Genomic DNA, 19,632 nt, shown 5'->3' on the forward strand with positions numbered 1-19,632 from the left:
TCTTCTTGGGGCACCCGATAGCCTCGCCTGCTGCAGGCCCTGTTGTTTGGGTCTCGCTTTGGCTGCTGGGTGGGGAGGCTGGCCTGTGAAAGCCACGAGACAGTCTAGCGGATTGGTGGTCCCGTCTGGCCTTCCACGTGGACTCCCGAGTTCAGGCCTGGTCAGATCTGGGAATTTGGTGGCTGGGTGGCGTGGCGTTTTTTGGCATGTGGACCCTTCGGGGCTGCATTGAGCCCACCAACCAGGCAGCAGTCACAGCTGTCATGCGGTCGATTCGCCCCGGTCTCCTGGCACGAGACAGTCGGAGGAAGGGGTGGATCAGGCCAACTGCCTCAACAGCGACAGCAAGGAAGCAAACTCGCAGCCTCCTTCATGGGGCGGCGGCATGGGAACCACCCTGCGGCTGAGCGTCGTCGGGGGCCCGATCGGGGGCCCATCGGGAGTGCACCGCACAGCTGTGCCTCTCCACCGGGCGCGGAGGTTGGCTTTGACGTGAAGTGCCACGTCTGGGCCAAGGCAGCTGCTTTCGTTGTGGTTTCCGTCAGCTGGGCTCCCAAAGAGAGCAACACAAAACCAGGGAGAAACGAGTGGGAAGCGAACGGCCCAGGGAACCCTCTGCCTGGCTCTGGTCCAGAGCGTCTCATTGCCTTACAGTCAGGGGCCCCAACAGCCTCTGTGGGCCCCTGGGCAAGGTGTATGGGGGCGGGGCCTTGTGTGCAAGGGGCGGGGCCTTGTGTGCAAGGGGCGGGGCCTTGTGTGCAAGGGGCGGGGCCTTGTGTGCAAGGGGCGGGGCCTCAAACAGAAGGGACATGGTCAGGGCAGCCAGCCCGAGCACCACCCAGAGCAGACCACACCAGCCCTCAGTGCTGCCTGGAGGGTGGTGCTCTCTCCCCAGCCCTTAGTGCTGTCTAGAACGCACAGGGCAGCACTCCAGCGGTGATTTAAAAGTGCCCAGGGCTCCATTTAAAGACTTTGCCCCACCCCCCCATTGGGTGGGCCTGCTTACTGTGCTTTACAAAGGAAATAGACTTCAGTGGCTACAGCTATAGTGCACTAGCCACACTCAACCGGCCAAATTGCTACATGTGGCTAGTGGCTGGGCACCACGGCTCTAGATCATAGAATCATAGAACACTAGGACTGGAAGGGACCTCGAGAGGTCATTGAATCCAGTCCCCTGCCCTCATGACAGGACCAAATACTGTCTAGACCATCCCTGATAGACATTTATCGAACCTACTCTTAAATATCTCCAGAGATGGGGATTCCACAACCTCCCTGGGCAATTTATTCCAGTGTTTGATCACCCTGACAGCTAGGAACTTTTTCCTAATGTCCAACCTAAACCTCCCTTGCTGAAGTTTAAGCCCATTGCTTCTTGATCTATCCTCAGAGGCCAAGATGAAGAAGTTATCTCCCAAAGATCCATTGTACACTTACCGTAAATTAGCGTATATAACCCGCACCTGTATATAATCCGCACCCGTGCATAACCCACGGTTTTTCCTAAATGTGTAAAAAACGTCCAAGATAACCCACGCACGTGTTTAGCCCGCGGGTTATATACGCTACTTTAAGGTACCTAGTAATTGCTGGCCAGCCTGCAGGAGGGGACCCGCACTCGCGTCCAGGCAAGTAAAAATAAACTTGTGAGTTGCGGGGTTTGTAAAACTTTGTATAACCCGCAGGTTACATGCGCTAAAACATGGTATTTACTGCCAATTAATTCATCTCAAGAACTCAGCGGGCAAAGTCCCCTAAGAAAGAAGCTTTATTATTATTATTTTTATTACCATTATTTTATTTCCATTAGTTCAAAAGGTGTAGAAGTTATGTGGATTGGCAGCCATACTAATTCATAATATATATTTTTTTATATCTTTAAATAATTACAGCTCGTTCATTCCAACCCCCTCCCCCTCCCTTTACAAAAAGCCTCTGTTTTCATGGGACCTTCCCAACGACTTTGGGAAGAATCAAACTTTACAAAAGAAAACAAACAAACCCCAAGACATCGTCACAGCTTGAGTTACATTAAGAAGGGTTGATCAGCGTTACAATGCCCCTTCCGCGTTTCTAAGCGCTTCCTGGTCAGAGACGCTCCAATCAGCCAGTAAGACTGCGATCTAAATACAGATCTTTTCTGATCAAAACTGGATCAGTGATTACAGATATTGCACCTTCACAAAGAGGAAAGACAATTAGTTCAGGGAAACGCCCTTTCTCGCCCACCCTCCGTGGATAGCTTCTCCATGTGTCCCCAACACACGGAGAGCAGAGGTCTGATTTGACTGGCATTTGCAGCTTAGACCCGCCTCCTGCCAACATTTAAGCACACATGTACATCTCCTCGTGTGAGACACCTCACTGAGGTTCAAGGACATGCGGATGTATTTTCAAGATGGGGGCCTTCAATCTGAAGTACAGGGCCAGACAGAATGCCGTGCCTGTTTGCGGCACTTCACACAACGGGACCTTTGGTCAGACTGCAATACAATAAATAATCTTGTCTTTATAAGCTTCCAGGAAGCCACGTGTCTTGTTTTATTAGAAATGGGGCAGAAGTGAAACAAACAAAAACTTCCTCAAACCTTGGATCCAAGCCCCTCCCGCATGCTAAAAAGGGGTGTGGCTACAATACAACCCTCCCATTTCTCAATAGACCCTTGCTTTATAGAGGGTTGTACCAACCCCACCCCCACAAGCTGTTGTGCTCCGACCTTGTAGCTTCAGAATACCTTCTGGGAAGTTCCCTAGGTCTCCCCCCTTCTAGGATTCAGAAGCCAGTAAGTATCGTCTCCTTTCTCAGCATCACCCCCTCCTAAGCTGCCCCCAACCCACGGAAGGCTCTGTACGTGGTCCTCAGAATTGCAAATGGGTCAGGCAGCTGATGCACTGCTGAAAAGCCTCGCATTTGAATTAATGTTAATTGCCTATTCTGTATTTGTACAGCACCTTGCACAGCTAGGTCTTTGCCCAGGACTGGGGCTCCTAGGAACTACAGTAATAAGAATACGAAATAATCGTAATTAGCGTTGTCTCTAGCTAATGTCTAACATCTATTTAGATGGTAAGCTCTTTGGGACAGGGACTGCCTGTGAGTCTGTGGGTATGTCTAGACTACAGGCTATTGTCGACAGAGTTTTGTCGACTGATACTGTCGACAAACTTCTGTCAACAAAGAGCGTCTAGTGTACATCCAATTCTGTCAACAAAGCAAGCTGCTTTGTCGACATGACAGCGTAGACGCAAAGGACAGTGTAGACGCAATAACACCTTCTGTCAACAGATCTCTTTCGACAAAAGGCGTTATTCCTCGTAGAATGAGGTTTACAGCCATCGACAAAACTGCTGAGTTGTCGACGTTATGTCGACAGAACTCAGCGGCACTGTAGATGCAGGTATAGTTTTGTCGACAAAAGTCCACTTTTGTCGACAAAACCCTGTAGTCTAGACACATCCTGTACTTCTGCGGTGTTCAGTGGGGAAAGAAACCAGGTACCACGAAGAATAGTTAAAGCAATTCACGTTTCGACTAAAGCTAGCGCCCTCACGGCCTCGAAGCTCCCAGCTTCAGGGGTGGCTATGTCTCCTGGGGCAAAGAAACCCCTTATGCATTGCTTTTCCAGAAGAGCCCAGTTTAGAATATCTCCCCAGGCCTGACGGACCGCCCGCCATCTTTGTGTTCATCTCAAAAATCACATGGGCTTGCGGGGTTTTTTTCCCCCTGGTGTACAAGCTTGTGTTTTTACAGCCTGAATGCTCTGTTCGTTTCTGGCCATATTGTTAACCCCGCTAAAGGCCTCCTCCAGAGCTGGCTGAAGTCAACAGAACTCCATGTGTTTCAGTGGGCACTGGGTCCGGCCCCATACCCGCTGGAATTGTTTTTCTGTCCTCGCTAGCATGCACAATTCAGCAGGAGCTGTCGATCGTGTAGGATCATCTGCGGGTGTTGTGAATCCCTCATGCACTGACTCCTCCAGATCGTTAAGGAAGATGTTAATAAGACCAGCCTTGCCCTGGTCCTTGCAAGGTGAGCGGTTGGAGACAGAGATAGGAGAATCTTAGATGTCAGAGAGGGAAAGGACCAGTCAGGTCATGGGTTGTCTGCCCATGGCTCACTCATCCAGGTTGACATCAGACCTACAGAGCGGCTTTTGCAGGGTTGGAGGGAGATGGGGAATGTTGCCATGGTAACATCTCCCCCCCCCCCCAATCTGTTTAGAAGCATCTCAGATTTGAAGCCATGTTAGTCTGTAACTTTCAATGCGAGTAATCCTGGGGCACCTTAGAAACTAACCAAAATATCCAATCATAGACCTGGAAGGGACCTTGACAGGTCACTGAGTCCAGTCCCGTCTTCACAGCAGGACAGCCTCCTCTTTGGGTGAGCCAGTGGGGGGTTTGACCCCACAAGCCCACCGCCTAGAGGCTGACACCTTATCCATTAACCCACTGGAAGACCCATAGAGAGACGATATAGTATCACGTCGAACTGGTCTCTATAGTATCATGCGGTGGGGTTTGCCCACAGACGCTCATCATACCATTTATCCTTGTTAGTCTCTACACCCTGATCTACACGGGGAAGTTATTTCGAAATACCCCCTTTATTCCAAAATAACAAGCGGCGCGTCCACACAACCAACCCCCCGATTTCGAAATAAGGGACTGTGTATTTCGAGATCTGGACTCCCACTTTCCACGCGGAATAGCGCTTATTTCAAAACAGCGGGCGTGTGGACGCGCCGCTGCTGCTATTTCGAAATAACGGCTCCCCCGCCTCATTCAAAGTAACTACTCCCGGGGGATTCCTGGGGCTCAGTTGAGGTGGCGCGTCGGCATGAAGGGAGCCTGCCTCAGATTCGTTTCGAGGCTTCCCTGTAGCGTGGACGTGCTATTTCGGGAGTTATTATATCGAAATCAGTTACTTTGAAATGATTTCCTAGCGTAGAACTCTCACACAGTGGACCCTTTCGTACATGGATCTGGGAGGTACAATATATTTTTTTAGTACTTTACATAGTCCAGTTCAGACCCTAGCAAGGAGAGAAAGGCTGAGCAGACGAGACGAGAAACAGGCGCCGGAAGTTCAGGGGGACGTGAAGAAGATGAAGGAACCCATCTGAAGGCTTTGGGGCAGCGGCTCTTTTGGGCCTTGTGGGGAGCTAGTTTCTTAATATTTAAAAAGTAAATGGAATGAAGCTTGTTCCACGGACATCCCAGCTGTGTGCTCGTGTGTGGCGGACAATGTGATTTCCCCTGCCTCTGAGGTCCAGTCAGACAGCTGACACGCCCAACGAGGAAAGCCGCTTCTTTCTGTCCACAGTGCGGCCTTTAGGAAAGAGGGATGTCAAATCCCATGTAAATCAGGTCACCGGTTAAACGTTACGTTGAACTGGTTAACTGCTTACATGGAATCGTGCGGGGGGGGGGGGGGGGGGGGGAGCTCGGCCGCTGGTTAACCAGTAAGCACCCCGCAGTACGGCTGATGTTTACCCGTTAACTAGTTCACTGCTGACATCCCAATTAGGAAAGCTGAATTGCTAATTGATTTTGGGAGGACACGAGGGAGGGGCACGGGTCTGCCTTGGGGGCAAAAGGCAGGTACAGCCGGTTGATCCGCTACTTTGGGAACAAGGAAAATCAGATGTATCAGTGGCAATGGAAAACCCCAGAAGAATGTAAAGTAATTCCCTGTGATGGGTCACGGGGACGTACGCAACGGCAGCGTGACGTCACAGCAGCAGTCACAGGGGTCCTATCCGCTAGAGCAGTGGTGAGGAACGGACCCCTGGTTTGCCTGGATCCAGACTTTGAGGTTCAGGGCCCCCCCCTCAGCATTGGGGAGCCCCAGCTGGTGCTCCAGCCTCCTCCCTCCCCCCGCTGCCCCACCACAGGGCTGGAACACACAAAATCTACTAGCCTGGGCCCCCCCACAGGTCTGGTGTGTGAGGGGAATGTGGGGAGGGTCCTTCTGCATCTCAGTTGGGGGCCACGTAAGCAAGAGAGTTTGTTTGCTTCTCACTTGTGTGCAGCCCCCGACTGATTTTTCTCGTGTGCAGCCCCAGACCCAAGAAAGGTTCCTTACCCTTGGCCTAGAGAAATCCTCAAGTCACGCTCCTCGCTATCTCAAAGGGGAGAATCCAATTTTCCCTTCCATGTGTTTCATAAGCTCTCTGGGTCTCTTCCACCCCACCCCCATGCCCAGACTTTCATGGAAACCTTGGATCTGAGACCTTCTCCAGCCTCAGCCTTTTGAAAACACAGTCCCGCGACCTGGAAAGATAAAAATAAAGTCGTTCCTGTCAGCAAAGTACAAGGGTTCAGGTCTCTGGCTCCTTGGTAACATGGAAACGAAGCTCTGGAGGGATCGGCCGATGTGCAAGCGGTGTTCTTCTTTCTCCTTCAACTTCCCACGGTATTAAAAACCACAAAAGCTGTCAACGTGTGTCTGATGAAGTGGACCCAGCCCTGTAGCACGGAAGGTCAACCGATCTCTGCCTGTAGGTGCTACCACGGTGATGGCATTTCCTCCAGGGCTGACTTGGTCGGGAAACGAGTGGATGGTAAGGACGACAAAAATGTCCCAGGTGCCATCGCTGTCCAAGATGTCAAAGCCAGAAGTTTCAGAAACGCCGGAGTCCTGTCTTAGTTTCTGGCTGTTTCACAGAAGGCGGTTACAACCTGGCTTCTTTCAAGAAGAGTCAAATCAGCCACGGTTATTCTGAGACGGGGCCGTCTTGGCTTGTTTAGCGTTAGCTCTTCCGCACCTCCGGGAAGTCCTCTTTACAATGCCGTACGGAATAGTCCTCCCTGCGTCACATCACGCCTCCCTCGAGGAGAGCGGGAAAAGAGCAAAGAGCTCTGCTCACTTACTACGCGGTGTCTTCTAGGCCTGCGGTCCGCGCGAGGAGGAAGAGGTTATGCCGTTATGATGTCACCGTGGCTTTCGGCTAAGACCAGGCTGTTCCAGGAGTCCTGTTTGGAGCTGGCCTGTGGAGACTGGCTCATGGCTGACTGGTAGCCCTGGGGGGAAAGCTTCAAGGCCGAAATAGCCGGGTGCAGAGAAGATCCATGCCCAGACATCGCGGTGACGGAGAAGGCCTAGAAAACATGTAAAAGCGCAAAGGGTTTTCCACCGTGGCCAGGAGAAAGCATTTCACTTTACACGGGTCTAATGTTCCATGCAGAGACATGGAAAGACCAGGACTTTAAAAGGGTTCACAAAAGAGCTCAATAAATTCATGAAGGGCAGACCGATCAATGGCTATTAACCAGCATGGGTAGGAATGGTGTCCCTCGCCTCTGTGTGTCTGGGAATGGGCGACGGGGGAGAGATCACGTGATGATTCCCTGTTCGGTTCCCTCCTTTTTGGGGTACCTGGCATTGGCAGCTGTGGGCAGACTGGACCGTGAGCAAGATGGACCTTTGGTCTGACCCCGTCTGGCCGTTCTTACGGGATTTGCAATACTGACCCAAACCATCAGTTCCTTTCATCTTGTGCCCCACTTCAATGTCTGATGGGTGATGCTTCAAAGGAAAAGTATCGCCCTTCCCCTCTGAACCCACTCCATTAACAACATTAGGGATCTTAAAATGCGTGCAATCAGCTACGCCTCTAACTGCTGAAAAATTAGCATTTACACCAGTGTTTCTCAAAGTACCCCTTTAAAAAAATGTTAAGTACCCCCAGTACCTACAGTTTTCAGACACACTCATTTTTTTTCTACCATTGCAACACATTTGTTTAAACAACTTAATCGTAGCCAGGCGGGCGATGACATTTTTGGTTGTAAAAAGGACAAAAATAATAAAGTGCTGTAAAACTGAAAACAAATTCAGTTTTCTTCAAATTTCAGTTGTGTTTATGTCCCCGCCCCAGACTTCTCTTGAGTACCCCTAAGGGTACTCGTACCACTGGTTAAGAAACACTGGTTTACACGATTACATGCGGTGTGGCAGCCAGCTCCCTGGGAGCCAGTGTGTACGGGGAGCCAGTTTTTAAGCCAGCTCCCAGCATGTACCTGCTGCCATTCTGCTCCCGGAGAGCCAGCTGCTGCCCCTTATACAGAGGCAGCAGCACAGGGGAACTCCCCGGGGAGCCTGTGAGCACCAGGAAACATTGGCTTCCTGTGAGTACCGGCTCCCATCTGCCACCCTGCTTCTGGGGAGCCGCGTGAAAACGTTTGGGTAACCGATACACTCATGCTTATCGAATACCTGTTTAAAAGGCTACACGTTTTCATTCCTATTGTGTCTAGTGCATTTAGTTCTTTTCTAACCACTACAGGTGACCATCTACCCTCCCACACCCTTCGACATAACATTTTATCACCAATGCCCCTTTTGATTAATTGAGCTTGCTCATACACAATGGAGTCAAGTGTTACATTGCTTTGGGCTCAATATTGCAAACACTGGCTCAATCCAGCAAATACTTAGTACTGGTTTTACAGTCACGGCGCTTAAATATTACACCAAACTTTATATTTAAATATTGGCATTCTTTTGCTGAGTTTAACAGGATACAGCCTTTCTCCGACTTAAGAACCGGTTACGGACCAAGCAATTGGTCGTAACTCGGTTTGTTCATAAGTCGGACCCCATAGAGTTACACGCGACCGCGTGATTCGTGTTCGTAACTCGGGGTCTGCCATTTACGACAGCTTCGGTCGTAACTGAGAATGGTCATAAGTCAACGGTTCGCAACTCGGGGACCGGCTGTATAAGCTAACTCAGTCTCGAATATTAGTCTTGTACTGGTATACGTAATCAAGTATCTCCTTAACCAAGAAACACTTATTAAAAGAAACAGCAACAACTACAAATAAACAATCTCCCACACAGATCCCGCTCCAGGTTTGTCTGTCTTGTTTACCAGGGCTGTCACCCTGCATGGAACATTGTAAGGTGCACAGAGACATCTAGTGGCTGAATAATATACTGCAAATAAACATATAAGTCTCTCACAAAGCAGCTGTGTGAATATGGTAATTTTGATTCTCCAGTGATTCAGTTTTCTTTTCTGTGGACTTGCACCCACGGTGCTGAGTTCCAGGCTTATGCGAGCCCACAAATTCATAGGAAGAAATAAGCCAAAACTGCCAATTTTGCCAGGTTTCAGGTCAAAAGCAAACGGCACAGCTTGGCCGCACTTGGATATTGATGCAAATAACTGATCCCAGAATAATTATTTTGGCGTAAGTCTCCATGTGGGAACTTGTATTTCGGAATGACAGTCCAGTGTGTGAGTTAGCTTTCAGCACTCTGGTGCATTTCCCAATGTAATAATGTCCTTACCGTTGCAAATTTAGAATAAACAGCCCAAAATCACACACCCCCTTTCAGGGGGATGCAGCGGATTTGTTCAAAATCTACCCCTGGCTCGCTCAAACTCTCGAGCGGTGTGGGTTTTCAGTTTTCACAGACAGCGCCACCCCGCTGCCCTGTCCGATAGCCAGGGGCATAAGGAACTTCAAATGTCAGCCAATAAATCAGCCAATCTCTCTTGGATAATTAAAGAGCTGGAGGGATAGGGTGTGAAAACATTTCCCCGTACAAGTGAAACGCAACCCCCGTGCCAAAGGGGAACCCTGCACCGAGCAAAATGGCTGCCGTTTGCCTTCAGAGCCGGCCTCTTTTCTCCTCAAGTCACCGGTATTCACGTTTACGCCTTTGTCACCTCTCTCACATGCGTCTTCCTCCTTCCTTACCTGAGCAATGGGGCTTGGGTGCCCATAATGAGATGAAAGCCCCGGTTCCGTCTTGATGGGGCGCATTTCCTCGGGGGCGGGGGCGGCGGTGTTGCTGGTGGAGCTGCTGGTGGGGGTAAGGCTGTCGCTACTTGATGGTCCTAGGAGAAAGCAGGAGTTAAACCAGGCTTCTCAACAGAGGGGCTTTTCCAAAAAACATCAGGGTTGGGAGAAGGAGCCACCTGTTTGCAGGCAGGATTTTGCTGCCACGAAAAGACCCTCGAAGATCTTCACTAGGGGTATGTCTACACTGCATTCCTCTGTCGAGAGAGGGATGCAAATGCAGCTGAGCGAACTTGCAAACGAAGCGCGGATTTGAATTTCCCACGCTTCATTTGCATAATCGCGTCCGGGCGCTATTTCGAAAATTGCGCTATTTTGAAAAAAGAAACGCTGTCTAGACGCAGTTATTTCGAAAGAAAACCCTTCTTTTGAAATTACCCTTAAACCTAATTGCTTTCGAAATAACCGCGTCTAGACAGCGTTACTTTTTTTGAAATAGCGCTATTTCGAAATAGCGCCCGGACGCAATTATGCAAATGAAGCACGGGAAATTTAAATCTGCACTTCATTTGCAATTTCGCTCAGCCACATTTGCATCCCTCTCTCGAAAGAGGGTGCAAGTGTAGACATACCCTAGATTTGGAGGGAAGAAGAAAAGGATGCTGGAAGATTTGGTAACTGTGTCCCCCCGACTTCTTGTTCCACGCACTTTTATCCCCGGCACAGCAGGATGGAAACATTTCAGATTTTGATAAAGATGGGCAGCCTGCCTTATGCTAAAATTTTTTGCTTCAGCTAATCTCCCGAAGCCCTGAGCCAGCATAAACAGGGGTGGTGTAAAATCTCCGAGTGATTCTTTGAGGGGTACGGGCTTCTTTGCCCCGTTGGGAGCCTGGAAGGCAGGTCCCCAGGAATTACAGGTGTGATTAGCACCAGTTAGGGTGGGGATGCCGGTCCACTAAGAACAGGACTGAGAGCACTTGGGGTCAGAGCAGACCACACGCTAAATCTGAGTCAACAGTGGGACGCTGTTGCCAAAAAAGTGAACCTGATTCTGGGCGGCATGAACAGGCGTGTGGTGAGCCAGACACGAGGAGTCATTCTTCCACTCTGCTCTGCGCTGGTTAGTCCTCAATTGGAGGATTGTGTCCAGTTCTGGGCACCACATTTCAGGAAAGATGGGGAGACATTGGAGAAGGTCCAGAGAAGAGCAACAAAAATGATGAAAGGTCTCGAGAACATGAGCAATGAGGGGAGACTGAAGGATGTGGGTTTATTTAGTTTGGAAAAGAGAAGATTGAGGGGGGACATGAGAGAGGTTTTCAGGTATCTAAAAGGGTGTCGCAGGGAGGAGGGTGGGAAATTGTTCTCCTTGGCCTCTGAGGACAGGACAAGAAGCAATGGGCTGAAACTGCAGCAAGGGAGGTTTAGGTTGGACGTTAGGAAAAACTCCCTGTCAGGGTGGTGAAACACTGGGATAAGTTGCCCAGGGGGGTTGTGGAATCTCCATCCCTGGAGATATTTCAGAGCAGGTTGGACAGACACCGGTCAGGGATGGTGTAGACGGAGCTTGGTCCTGCCTTGAGGGCGGGGGGCTGGACTCGATGACCTCTCGAGGTCCCTTCCAGTTCTGTGATTCTGATTCCAGTGCTAGTGTTCTAGGATTCTCTGATTTCACACAGGTCAGCCACCGTACAGCGCTCTATAATCCTGGGCTCTGGAGGGTGATGCTCTATCAGAGGTGGGCAAAGGGGGCTCCATGGGCTGGATCCAGCCTGTCAAGATGGTGGATCTGGCCCCTCCCTGCAGCTCCCCTGCCCCACGCCAATCGAGACCTGGGGACATGAAGTCTCCCCCTCGCCAAGGTGAGAGACTTCACGCACTCCACCACCCCAGGCCCTGACTGACCTGGGAGCGGGAGGAGAGCATGAGGTCTTCTCCCGCTGTGGCACCTAGACGAAGTGCCAGCTGTTTAAAAAAAAAAAAAAAAAAAAAAGAGCAATTCTCTCGGGGGGGGGGGGGGGGGGGGGGCGGGAGATCTCCAGTATTCTCCTACCCCCAGGCCAATCAGGGTGGGGGGCGAAGCATGAGAAGTCTCTTGGCCCCACCCCTTCTGTCTGAGGCCCCGCCCCTTCCAGGGTAGCCCGGGGCCAATTCAGAAATGTATGAAGTGGCCCCCTTTTAAAAATGATTGCCCACCTGTGTGCTATACCCATTAAGCCGCTGGGACCCATCCCACCTCTCAGCTGATGGCAGCTCTAGCCCTGGGGAAGCTGGAGGTGCCTGTTTGCTAAATCCGGGGATGTCCGATTCGGAGGGCACAATTCCTAATTCAGTTCTAAGGGGTGAGTTTCTAATCCTATGGCCCTCCTCCCCCCCCACCCACCCCACATCTGCCTCCTGTAACACTCACCTGCTGGGGTCTTGGTTTTGTTAAGGTTCTTTGGCTTGCGTTTCCTCGTCTGAATCCCCTCTTTTCTCATCGCTAAAGGCCTGGGGACCTAGGAATCCAAGGCAAAGCACTCTGTTTTCAGGGTGCACACAATACAGCCCAGCGTCCTGGTCTTACATCTCTGCCTCCTAGATCGGAGGGAACCAGCCGTTTTAACTCAAAACCCACAGTCACTGACCGGCAGCGACTGGATTCCCTCTAGAGACCAGCTCCGGCTGCCGAGTTTGGTTCCAGACCTGGCGCTGATATGTTTTGGAAATAACAGTGCCCTTGGCACCCGAGACTTGGAGCCGCACGTTTTAATGCCAGACGGGTTTCTCGGATCTGCCAGTCAGACCTGCTGTGTAACTCGGCCCAGGGAATGTTATCACGGTAACGGGGTGGTGCCTGCCCAGCAGAGCCAATGTGGACACAGCAGTGCCTCGTACAGATGCAGCGGATGCCGGCCGGTGTTTTTCCACCAGTGTGGGAGCAGGGCATCCCTGACTGAAGCTAAGCGTGGAGGACAGGACTTTTCTCTAATGGGGGGAGTGTTGTTAGCATAGCTATGTTGCTAGAGGGGGGAAGGAAAGGGGTGAATTCACACCCTGACCAACCCAGCTATCAGTTTTAAGTGCAAAGCAGGCCTACAGCACACCTTCTGGAAAGGCATCCAGTCTAGGGATGTGGATAGGTAACTGGTACGCAGGAACAACCCCGTGGGGATTAGGAACTGGATTAGCACCGAGGGAGGGGGTGGGAGAAGAAGTCACCCCGCCCCTCCACACGGGGGACTGCCCTGCATGGGGGTGGGGGAAGGGGCTGGCGGCAGCAGCCCTGTGCAAGGGGGGAGGGTGAGCGGGATCCCGATTAATCGGTTAACCAGTTTAACCTAAGGTTTAATCCGATCTTCCTGTGAAGACTTTTCAAGAGATGGAGAATCCACCACGTCCCTTGCTAGGTTGTGCCATCGGTTAGCCACTAACGCTGTTAAAATTTAGATGAATCAACAAATCGAATAGTCGATGCAATCTAGATCGACTATTCGATTTGTCGATACAGGCACCTCCGCCTCTGACATATAACAAGAGCCCTGATGGCTTTCGCTACATTTCAAAGGAGAGAGCGCCAACAATTCCCCTCTGTGACCCCCCCCCCCGAAGACGGTGCTGGGGGACCTGGCTTTTAGCCGGATCCCTCCAACACCAGCTCCTGCTCCCCCTATTGCTGCCTCTTTCTGATAGAGGCAGCAAGTGGGGGGGTGTAGCCTGCTCATTTTTGACACCTCATTAATATGTATAAGCAATCATTAATATTCATGTTTAGTTATGAATATGTAGTAGCTGTTAGGAATGTTAATATAGAAGTTTCTAGGAGTGTTGCACAGGGCAGGCAAGTAGCTGCACATGTCACACTGTGCTGCTGCATGCAGCACACTGATCCAGGCTGTTACAACTTGTTTATCAAAGCACCCAATCAGGGACCCTTGTTTTCCTGTACAGGCTCCAATGATTTTAAAGATAAAGATCATGAATATTTATGAGAAGGGTGCTTTGAAGGCCTGGCTAGCAGTTGTCTGTGTTCGTTCCTGCCACCATTGTTCCTGCTTGTCTCCTGTCTGTTTATGTTAGTCTGTAGTTAGTTAGGGTTAGCTAGATCTCGTCATCGAGTGTGTCCGTTAGGCGGCCGGGTACTTGTCCGTGATGGGAGCGTCGAGTCTAGCTAGTCACGTTTTGTTTCCAGGTATTAGGGATAGGTAGCTGTCTATCATCGGTTCCTGCTGAAGAGCAGAAGCCACCTGAAGATCAGCGCCAGGCAAGTCTCCACCGGTGATTCCTGCGCCTAGGAGCGGAAGGGCCCAGACGAGGATCATCACTACCTGCCTGCACCACACCCGTCCCCAGGGTCTCCGAGGGATCGCCTCTCTGTTCCTCGCTGAGGGCTCGGAAGGAGCCCAAGGCTTGAGGTCGAGAGCACCGCAGAGGGTCACCGCTGCGAGGGATCTCCTCTTTGTCTTTCACCAGAGGCTTTCAATCAGCCAAAGGTTTGAGAGACAGGAGCTTCTCACCCACTGTCAACTACTGGACTGTGTAATTATTGTATTTTGTGTAACCTAGTGTTTGTGGGGTACTTTTCTATCTTCTTTCCTTCTTGGGGTTGGGATAAAAAGTGTTTACCTGCTTTTCCTTGTTGTGCTTTTAAAACTTTTACAATATATGGTTTGGCCCTTTTAAAGTGAGCAAAGTTTTTATTTACTGCGGCATTCTTGGGACAGCAAACACCTATGATAGATGAGGTTTGGTGGTATCTGCAACTTCCACTGAGGCTTAATTAATAATAATCAGATGCAAATTTAGGCCTTAGTTATCCTCAGTGTAACGGGGGGGGCAGGGGAAGGTGGGAAGCAACTAGTCGAGACGACTATCCGATAAGCATTTGTGTCTCGGATAGTCGACTAGCTGCTTACATCCCTGTTAGCAACCCACAGTGTTAACAATGGTGCTTTATTTCTAACTTGAATTTGTCCGGTGTGGACTCCCAGCCACAGGTACCAGAACTCCGCCCCGTTCCAGCTGTGAGGGAGTAACAAGACCATTCTGATCCTGGCCTGCACATACTGAGCCCGCAAAGACGATCCTACACACAAGCCAGGGTCGTTAATATCGGTGGGAGGTGCATGATCAGATGTGCGGTAAGGAATCCGGTCCATAGACTGGCCGGGTCTGGTCTGGATAGTGCAAAGGAGTTGTGAGTCCGTGCCAAGGCACAACCATGTGTTGTGTCCGACCCACGGACGCACCCGTCCCTGCAGCAGCGCGTCAGCGAAGCACAAGGCCGCACCCCCGCCCACAAAGTCAACGGGTGGATGTGAGATCAGTGGGGGCGCAGCACAACCTCCCTGCTGCACGCCGTGTAAGCGTAAACGGCCCATGTCAAGCGCAAAGGGCAGGCGGGCGTCTATTCTATTTTCCACGAGGTTTCGTTCCACACTCACCACTGCAGGAGTGGAACGCCCCCTCCCTCCCCCCCCCTGCGGCACATGGTCTCTCCTCCCTGGGTCTCACTGGCATTACCCCGTGGAGTTTCATGTACAGTCCGCAAGCGTTACAGACGGGTTCTCCCTCGGCGTTCCTGCGCCACAGCGTGGTCGTGGTCGTGTGGCAGTTGGCGCAGGAGAGCCCCACGCGGCGGGAGGCGGACTGCAGCAAGAGACAAAAGCAACAGCAACGTCAACAAGGCGCCGGCGCTGCCATTCGCAGGCGCGTTCCAGGTGGCCCCGACTCGTGGGCCCCGCGGCAGGGGCAGGCGGCTGTCCTGGGTGAGGGAGAGCACACCTGGCGCCGAAGGAGCGCAGCACGCTTTTCAATGGCGCAGATTCAGCGCCACAGCACCCCCGGGCAGGACGGTCAACGGGGCTGTGCCCATTTTACAGCTGGATCAACCAAGGCACAGCGGGGTCAAGGGACTTGCCCAAGGTCACGCCCAAGTGGTCAGAAAGAGGGGGTGGCTGAATAGAGGGCTTTCCCTGCATTGGAGACCCACATCCCCAGACCCTTCCCGGGCAGGGCAGGGGGAAGCAGATGAGCAGAGAGTGGAGACCAGGGGGGTGCGGGGGCGGAGGGCTTTGCTCCAGCCCTGCCCACTCAACATGGCAGCCAGCTGAGAATGGCACAGAGCGGGAAGGAAGCTACGCCAGGTACCAGGCGGGCATGGCTCATTCCCCCCTGCAGGAAGAGAGAGGCAGGGGCTGAGCTGTCCGGGGGAAGACGCAGGGATAAACATTTGATGGCGTTGGGAGGGACGCATTCTGGGCCCTGGGGCCAGAGAAGATCTGGGCCCCGGACGAGCATTGGAGGGGCCTGGAGCCATGACCCTCAGGCACGTTAGGTCCCTGCCATGGGCTCGAGTGAGCCCACCAAGCCGTTTTCTCCTCCAGCTGGACAGCAATAGGTCACCAGCTCCATGGGCAGAGACCCCCGCACTCCTGGCTCCTCCCACCCACATGCACGCCCTCTCAGAGCTGATGCAGGTCCAAGCCGAAGACGCCCACCCGATCTGCTCGCAGCGTCCAGTGAGACGGGCCCGGACGGTGGCTGAGCCTGCAACTGGGCCCAAACTATCCGGTGCTGAGCTACAAAGGTCGGTGGCGGGGCGGATCCAGGTTTTCGATTGGTCCCAGCACGGAAACAGGGGCCAGTTGGGAAATAAAGATCCGGACCTTCCCACTCCAGCCCTTCCCATGAAAGGGGGTTTAACCTGGCTGCTTGGCCTGGGGCCATCCACAGCTGTGTTTACCGCCGGGGTGGGCAACTACAAGGCGGCACTTAGCCAGCGTCACCTGGCCAGCTGGAGCAGCGGAAAGTGGCGTGGCTTGGGACACCGCTTCCCACTGCTCCCATTGGCTGGCAACAGCGATCCGCAGCCAATGGGAGCTGCAATCGCCGGTACCTGTGGCCGTGCAGGTAAATACAGCGGTGGGGACCCTGGCGGGCTGGTATTTGCCCGCCCTTGGTTTGAAGGGGTTGGGTTGAGATGTCTGGTTAGCATTACTCTGTTCCTTATAATAACTTCCTCTGAAAGCTCAACTTTCCTTCCTCCCTGGCCTGCTGTCCAGCTGCTGCCAGCTCATGGTACCAGCTGCTCAGAAGAGCCAAATGGATGGATTTGGATTCTGTTTTTAATCCCCCGATGCCGATGCATTCTGCCACTTAGAGTCTCTAGCAAAACCTGAGACAGCGTCTCCTGCTGGACCGACTCAACTACATTTTCTCTGTAATGCTTGGGAAAGGGCAGTGATTGTCTTCCAACAGGAGCCAAACAACACGATTCTGCTGCCACTAACGCCAAAGCGACGAGGAGTCCTGTGGCACCTTATAGACTAACAGATGTATTGGAGCATAAGCTTTCATGGGCAAAGACCCACTTCGTCAGATGCAGATAAGGTGCCACAGGACTCCTTGTCGCGTTTGCAGATCCAGATTAACACAGCTCCCCCTCTGATACCAAAGCCAGAGACTCCCCCTCCCAATGTCTGTACGATCTGCTGTGCAGCGCCTGACCCTCTTGTGGCACCAAATAAAGGATCAAAGTAGAGCTTTCCATATGGGAGCTTGTCGATCAGATTTTTCTTCAAAAAAAAACCCCACCAAATTTCAAATCCGGGGAAGACTCGTTCTGGAAAGGTTGCTGAGATCATGTAAGATCTCTCAGTATGCGCTACCGGTCCCTCGCCAGGCCTGCTCCACAGTAGGTAAGCGTCTATCACAAACCCACTTACGGTGTCTACATTGCCCCCATAGCTCCAAACAAGCTACGCAATTTGTGCTAAGCAGTGTGGGTTGTGTGTTTTGAAACAGCTTATTTCGTCATTTGCGGCTGTCTGCACCGTGCCACCTTTCGAAACCAACCGCTCTTCCGAAACATTCCCTCATCCTCGTGGAACGAGGCTTACGGAGGCGTCGGAAGCGCGCGCCTGCAGTTTCAAAAGCGATTTCAAAATACCGTGCGTGTTCGAAAGACGCACAAGGGCTAGTTCGGGATCCCGGAAGTATCCCGAAACAGCGCCGCCGCGTAGATGTACCCTTAGGGAGCTTTAACGCACGCTGTCATTAGATGTGTATTTAACCCTGGAGGTGCCCGGTTCCATCCCTGGCGTGACAGACAAAATGGCCATCCCAGTCAGTGTGTAGAGTTCAGTGAAACCCGCCCCGGCCCTGCTCTCTGTCGCTTCGTTTTTAACAGCCCAGTGCCTCACCCACAGAGCAGTATCTACTGCTCCTGTCAGGTTTGCCTGTCAGGCAGCCATTTCCTTGCCTGGCCTTTTCTGCCCCGGGCATCATGGCCGCCCTGTTTACCTCCCTGGGGTCACCAGAGCCCGAGGGAGATGTGGGTAGTCATGGAGGAGAACGGGGAGGGGACCGGGCTGGCGGTGGAAAGGGAGCTGGGGGTCGGAGAGAGAGCCCTGGAGACGTTATTGTGGGTAGGAGCCTGCAAAGCCAAGGGCTGGCCTGGTAAGCTTGCTGGGGTCTCCTGTGTGTCCCACAGTCCTGTGCACCGATGCAGCCAAAGAGAAGGCATCTCAGGGTGTTCCAGGACGCCATTTTGTGGCACAGAGAAGGGCTCAGGAGGCTGCTGGGGAAAGCAAGGCGAGGCAGTGAAGCGCTGGCCCAGGGCGTTAAGCCTTGTCACTGCACGGCGCGCCCCGGCCCAGCGTTTCCTGTTCGGGAGTTCAGGACGTAGGCGGCACCGAGTCTTTCCTTACCAGCCGCCGCTGGGGCTTGATCAGGGGCCGGTTGATGCCGTTCATCTTGTGGTAGAGCCCGCAGGCGTTGCACAGGTAGTGGCCCGTGCCGTCTCTCCTCCAGAGCGGGGTGGACATGGCTCCGCAGTTGACACATTCTCGCCCTTCCGAGTAGTCATCGAAGAACTCTGCCGGCGGGACGGTGAAGGAAAAACAAAGGCAGAGTGGAAAGATTGAGTTAAATAGAACCATTTCTTTTTTAAACCCTCCGCTCTGAGCCCTAAGTACTCAAGCAAGTCCTTGTTCTCTGAGGAGAGCAGGAAAACTGGGGGGGGGGGGGAGGCTTTCCTTACAAAAGGCAGGCTTTTACTAAAGGCAGGGTGGCCTATTGGTTAGGCCCCTAGTTTGGGAGTCAGAAGTCTTGAGCTCTACTTGTACATAGAACATAAGAACAGCCATACTGGGTCAGACCAAAGGTCCATCTAGCCCAGTATCCTGTCTGCTGACAGTGGCCAATGCCAGGTGCCCCAGAGGAAATGAACCAAACAGATAACGATCAAGCGATCTCTCTCCTGCCATCCATCTCCACCCTCTGACATACAGACACCATTCCTTACCCATCCTGGCTAATAGCCATTAATGGACTTAACCTCCATGAATTTATCTAGTTCTGTTTTAAATCCTATTATAGTCCTAACCTTCACAGCCTCCTCAGGCAAGGAGTTCCACAGGTTGATGGTGCGCTATGTGAAGAACTTCCTTTTATTTGTTTTAAACCTGCTGCCCATTAATTTCATTTGGTGGCCTCTAGTGCTTATATTATGGGAACAAGTAAATAACTTTTCCGTATTCACTTTCTCCACACCACTCATGATTTTATAGACCTCTCTCCTAACCCCCTTAGTCTCCTCTAGTCCAAGCTGAAAAGTCCTAGTCTCTTTAATCTCTCCTCAGATGCGACCCACTCCAAACCCCTCTACTCCAATTTACTCTACTCCAGTGTTTCTCAACCTTTTTTGATAAAGTACCCCTTTTGCAAAAAAAAAAAAAAAAATTATAAGTACCCCCAATACCTACAGTTTTTAGACACACAACATTTTTTTCTACCATTGTAACACATTTGTGTAAACAACTTCATTGCAGCCGGGCAGGTGACAACATTTTGGGGTGTAAAAAGTACAAAAATAATAAAGCGCTGTAA

General features: G+C 51.8%; 1 protein-coding gene across 2 annotated transcripts in view; it reads right to left on the reverse strand.

The window, feature by feature from the left end:
* Positions 1-1,755: 1,755 nt before the first annotated feature.
* GATA4 (GATA binding protein 4) overlaps positions 1,756-19,632 on the reverse strand; it is a 51,124-nt gene continuing 33,247 nt past the window's right edge. For both annotated transcript variants that reach the window (XM_075923236.1, XM_075923237.1), the window contains 5 exons: positions 18,453-18,619; positions 15,265-15,390; positions 12,173-12,260; positions 9,718-9,857; positions 1,756-7,107 (listed from right to left, as the gene is read on the reverse strand). In XM_075923236.1, the coding sequence (XP_075779351.1) occupies positions 6,925-7,107; positions 9,718-9,857; positions 12,173-12,260; positions 15,265-15,390; positions 18,453-18,619 (704 nt within the window). In that variant the 3' untranslated portion in view covers positions 1,756-6,924. The remainder of the gene's footprint in view (positions 7,108-9,717; positions 9,858-12,172; positions 12,261-15,264; positions 15,391-18,452; positions 18,620-19,632) is intronic.

The sequence above is a fragment of the Pelodiscus sinensis genome, chromosome 3 (assembly GCF_049634645.1).
Source record: "Pelodiscus sinensis isolate JC-2024 chromosome 3, ASM4963464v1, whole genome shotgun sequence".
Lineage (NCBI taxonomy): Eukaryota > Metazoa > Chordata > Testudines > Trionychidae > Pelodiscus > Pelodiscus sinensis.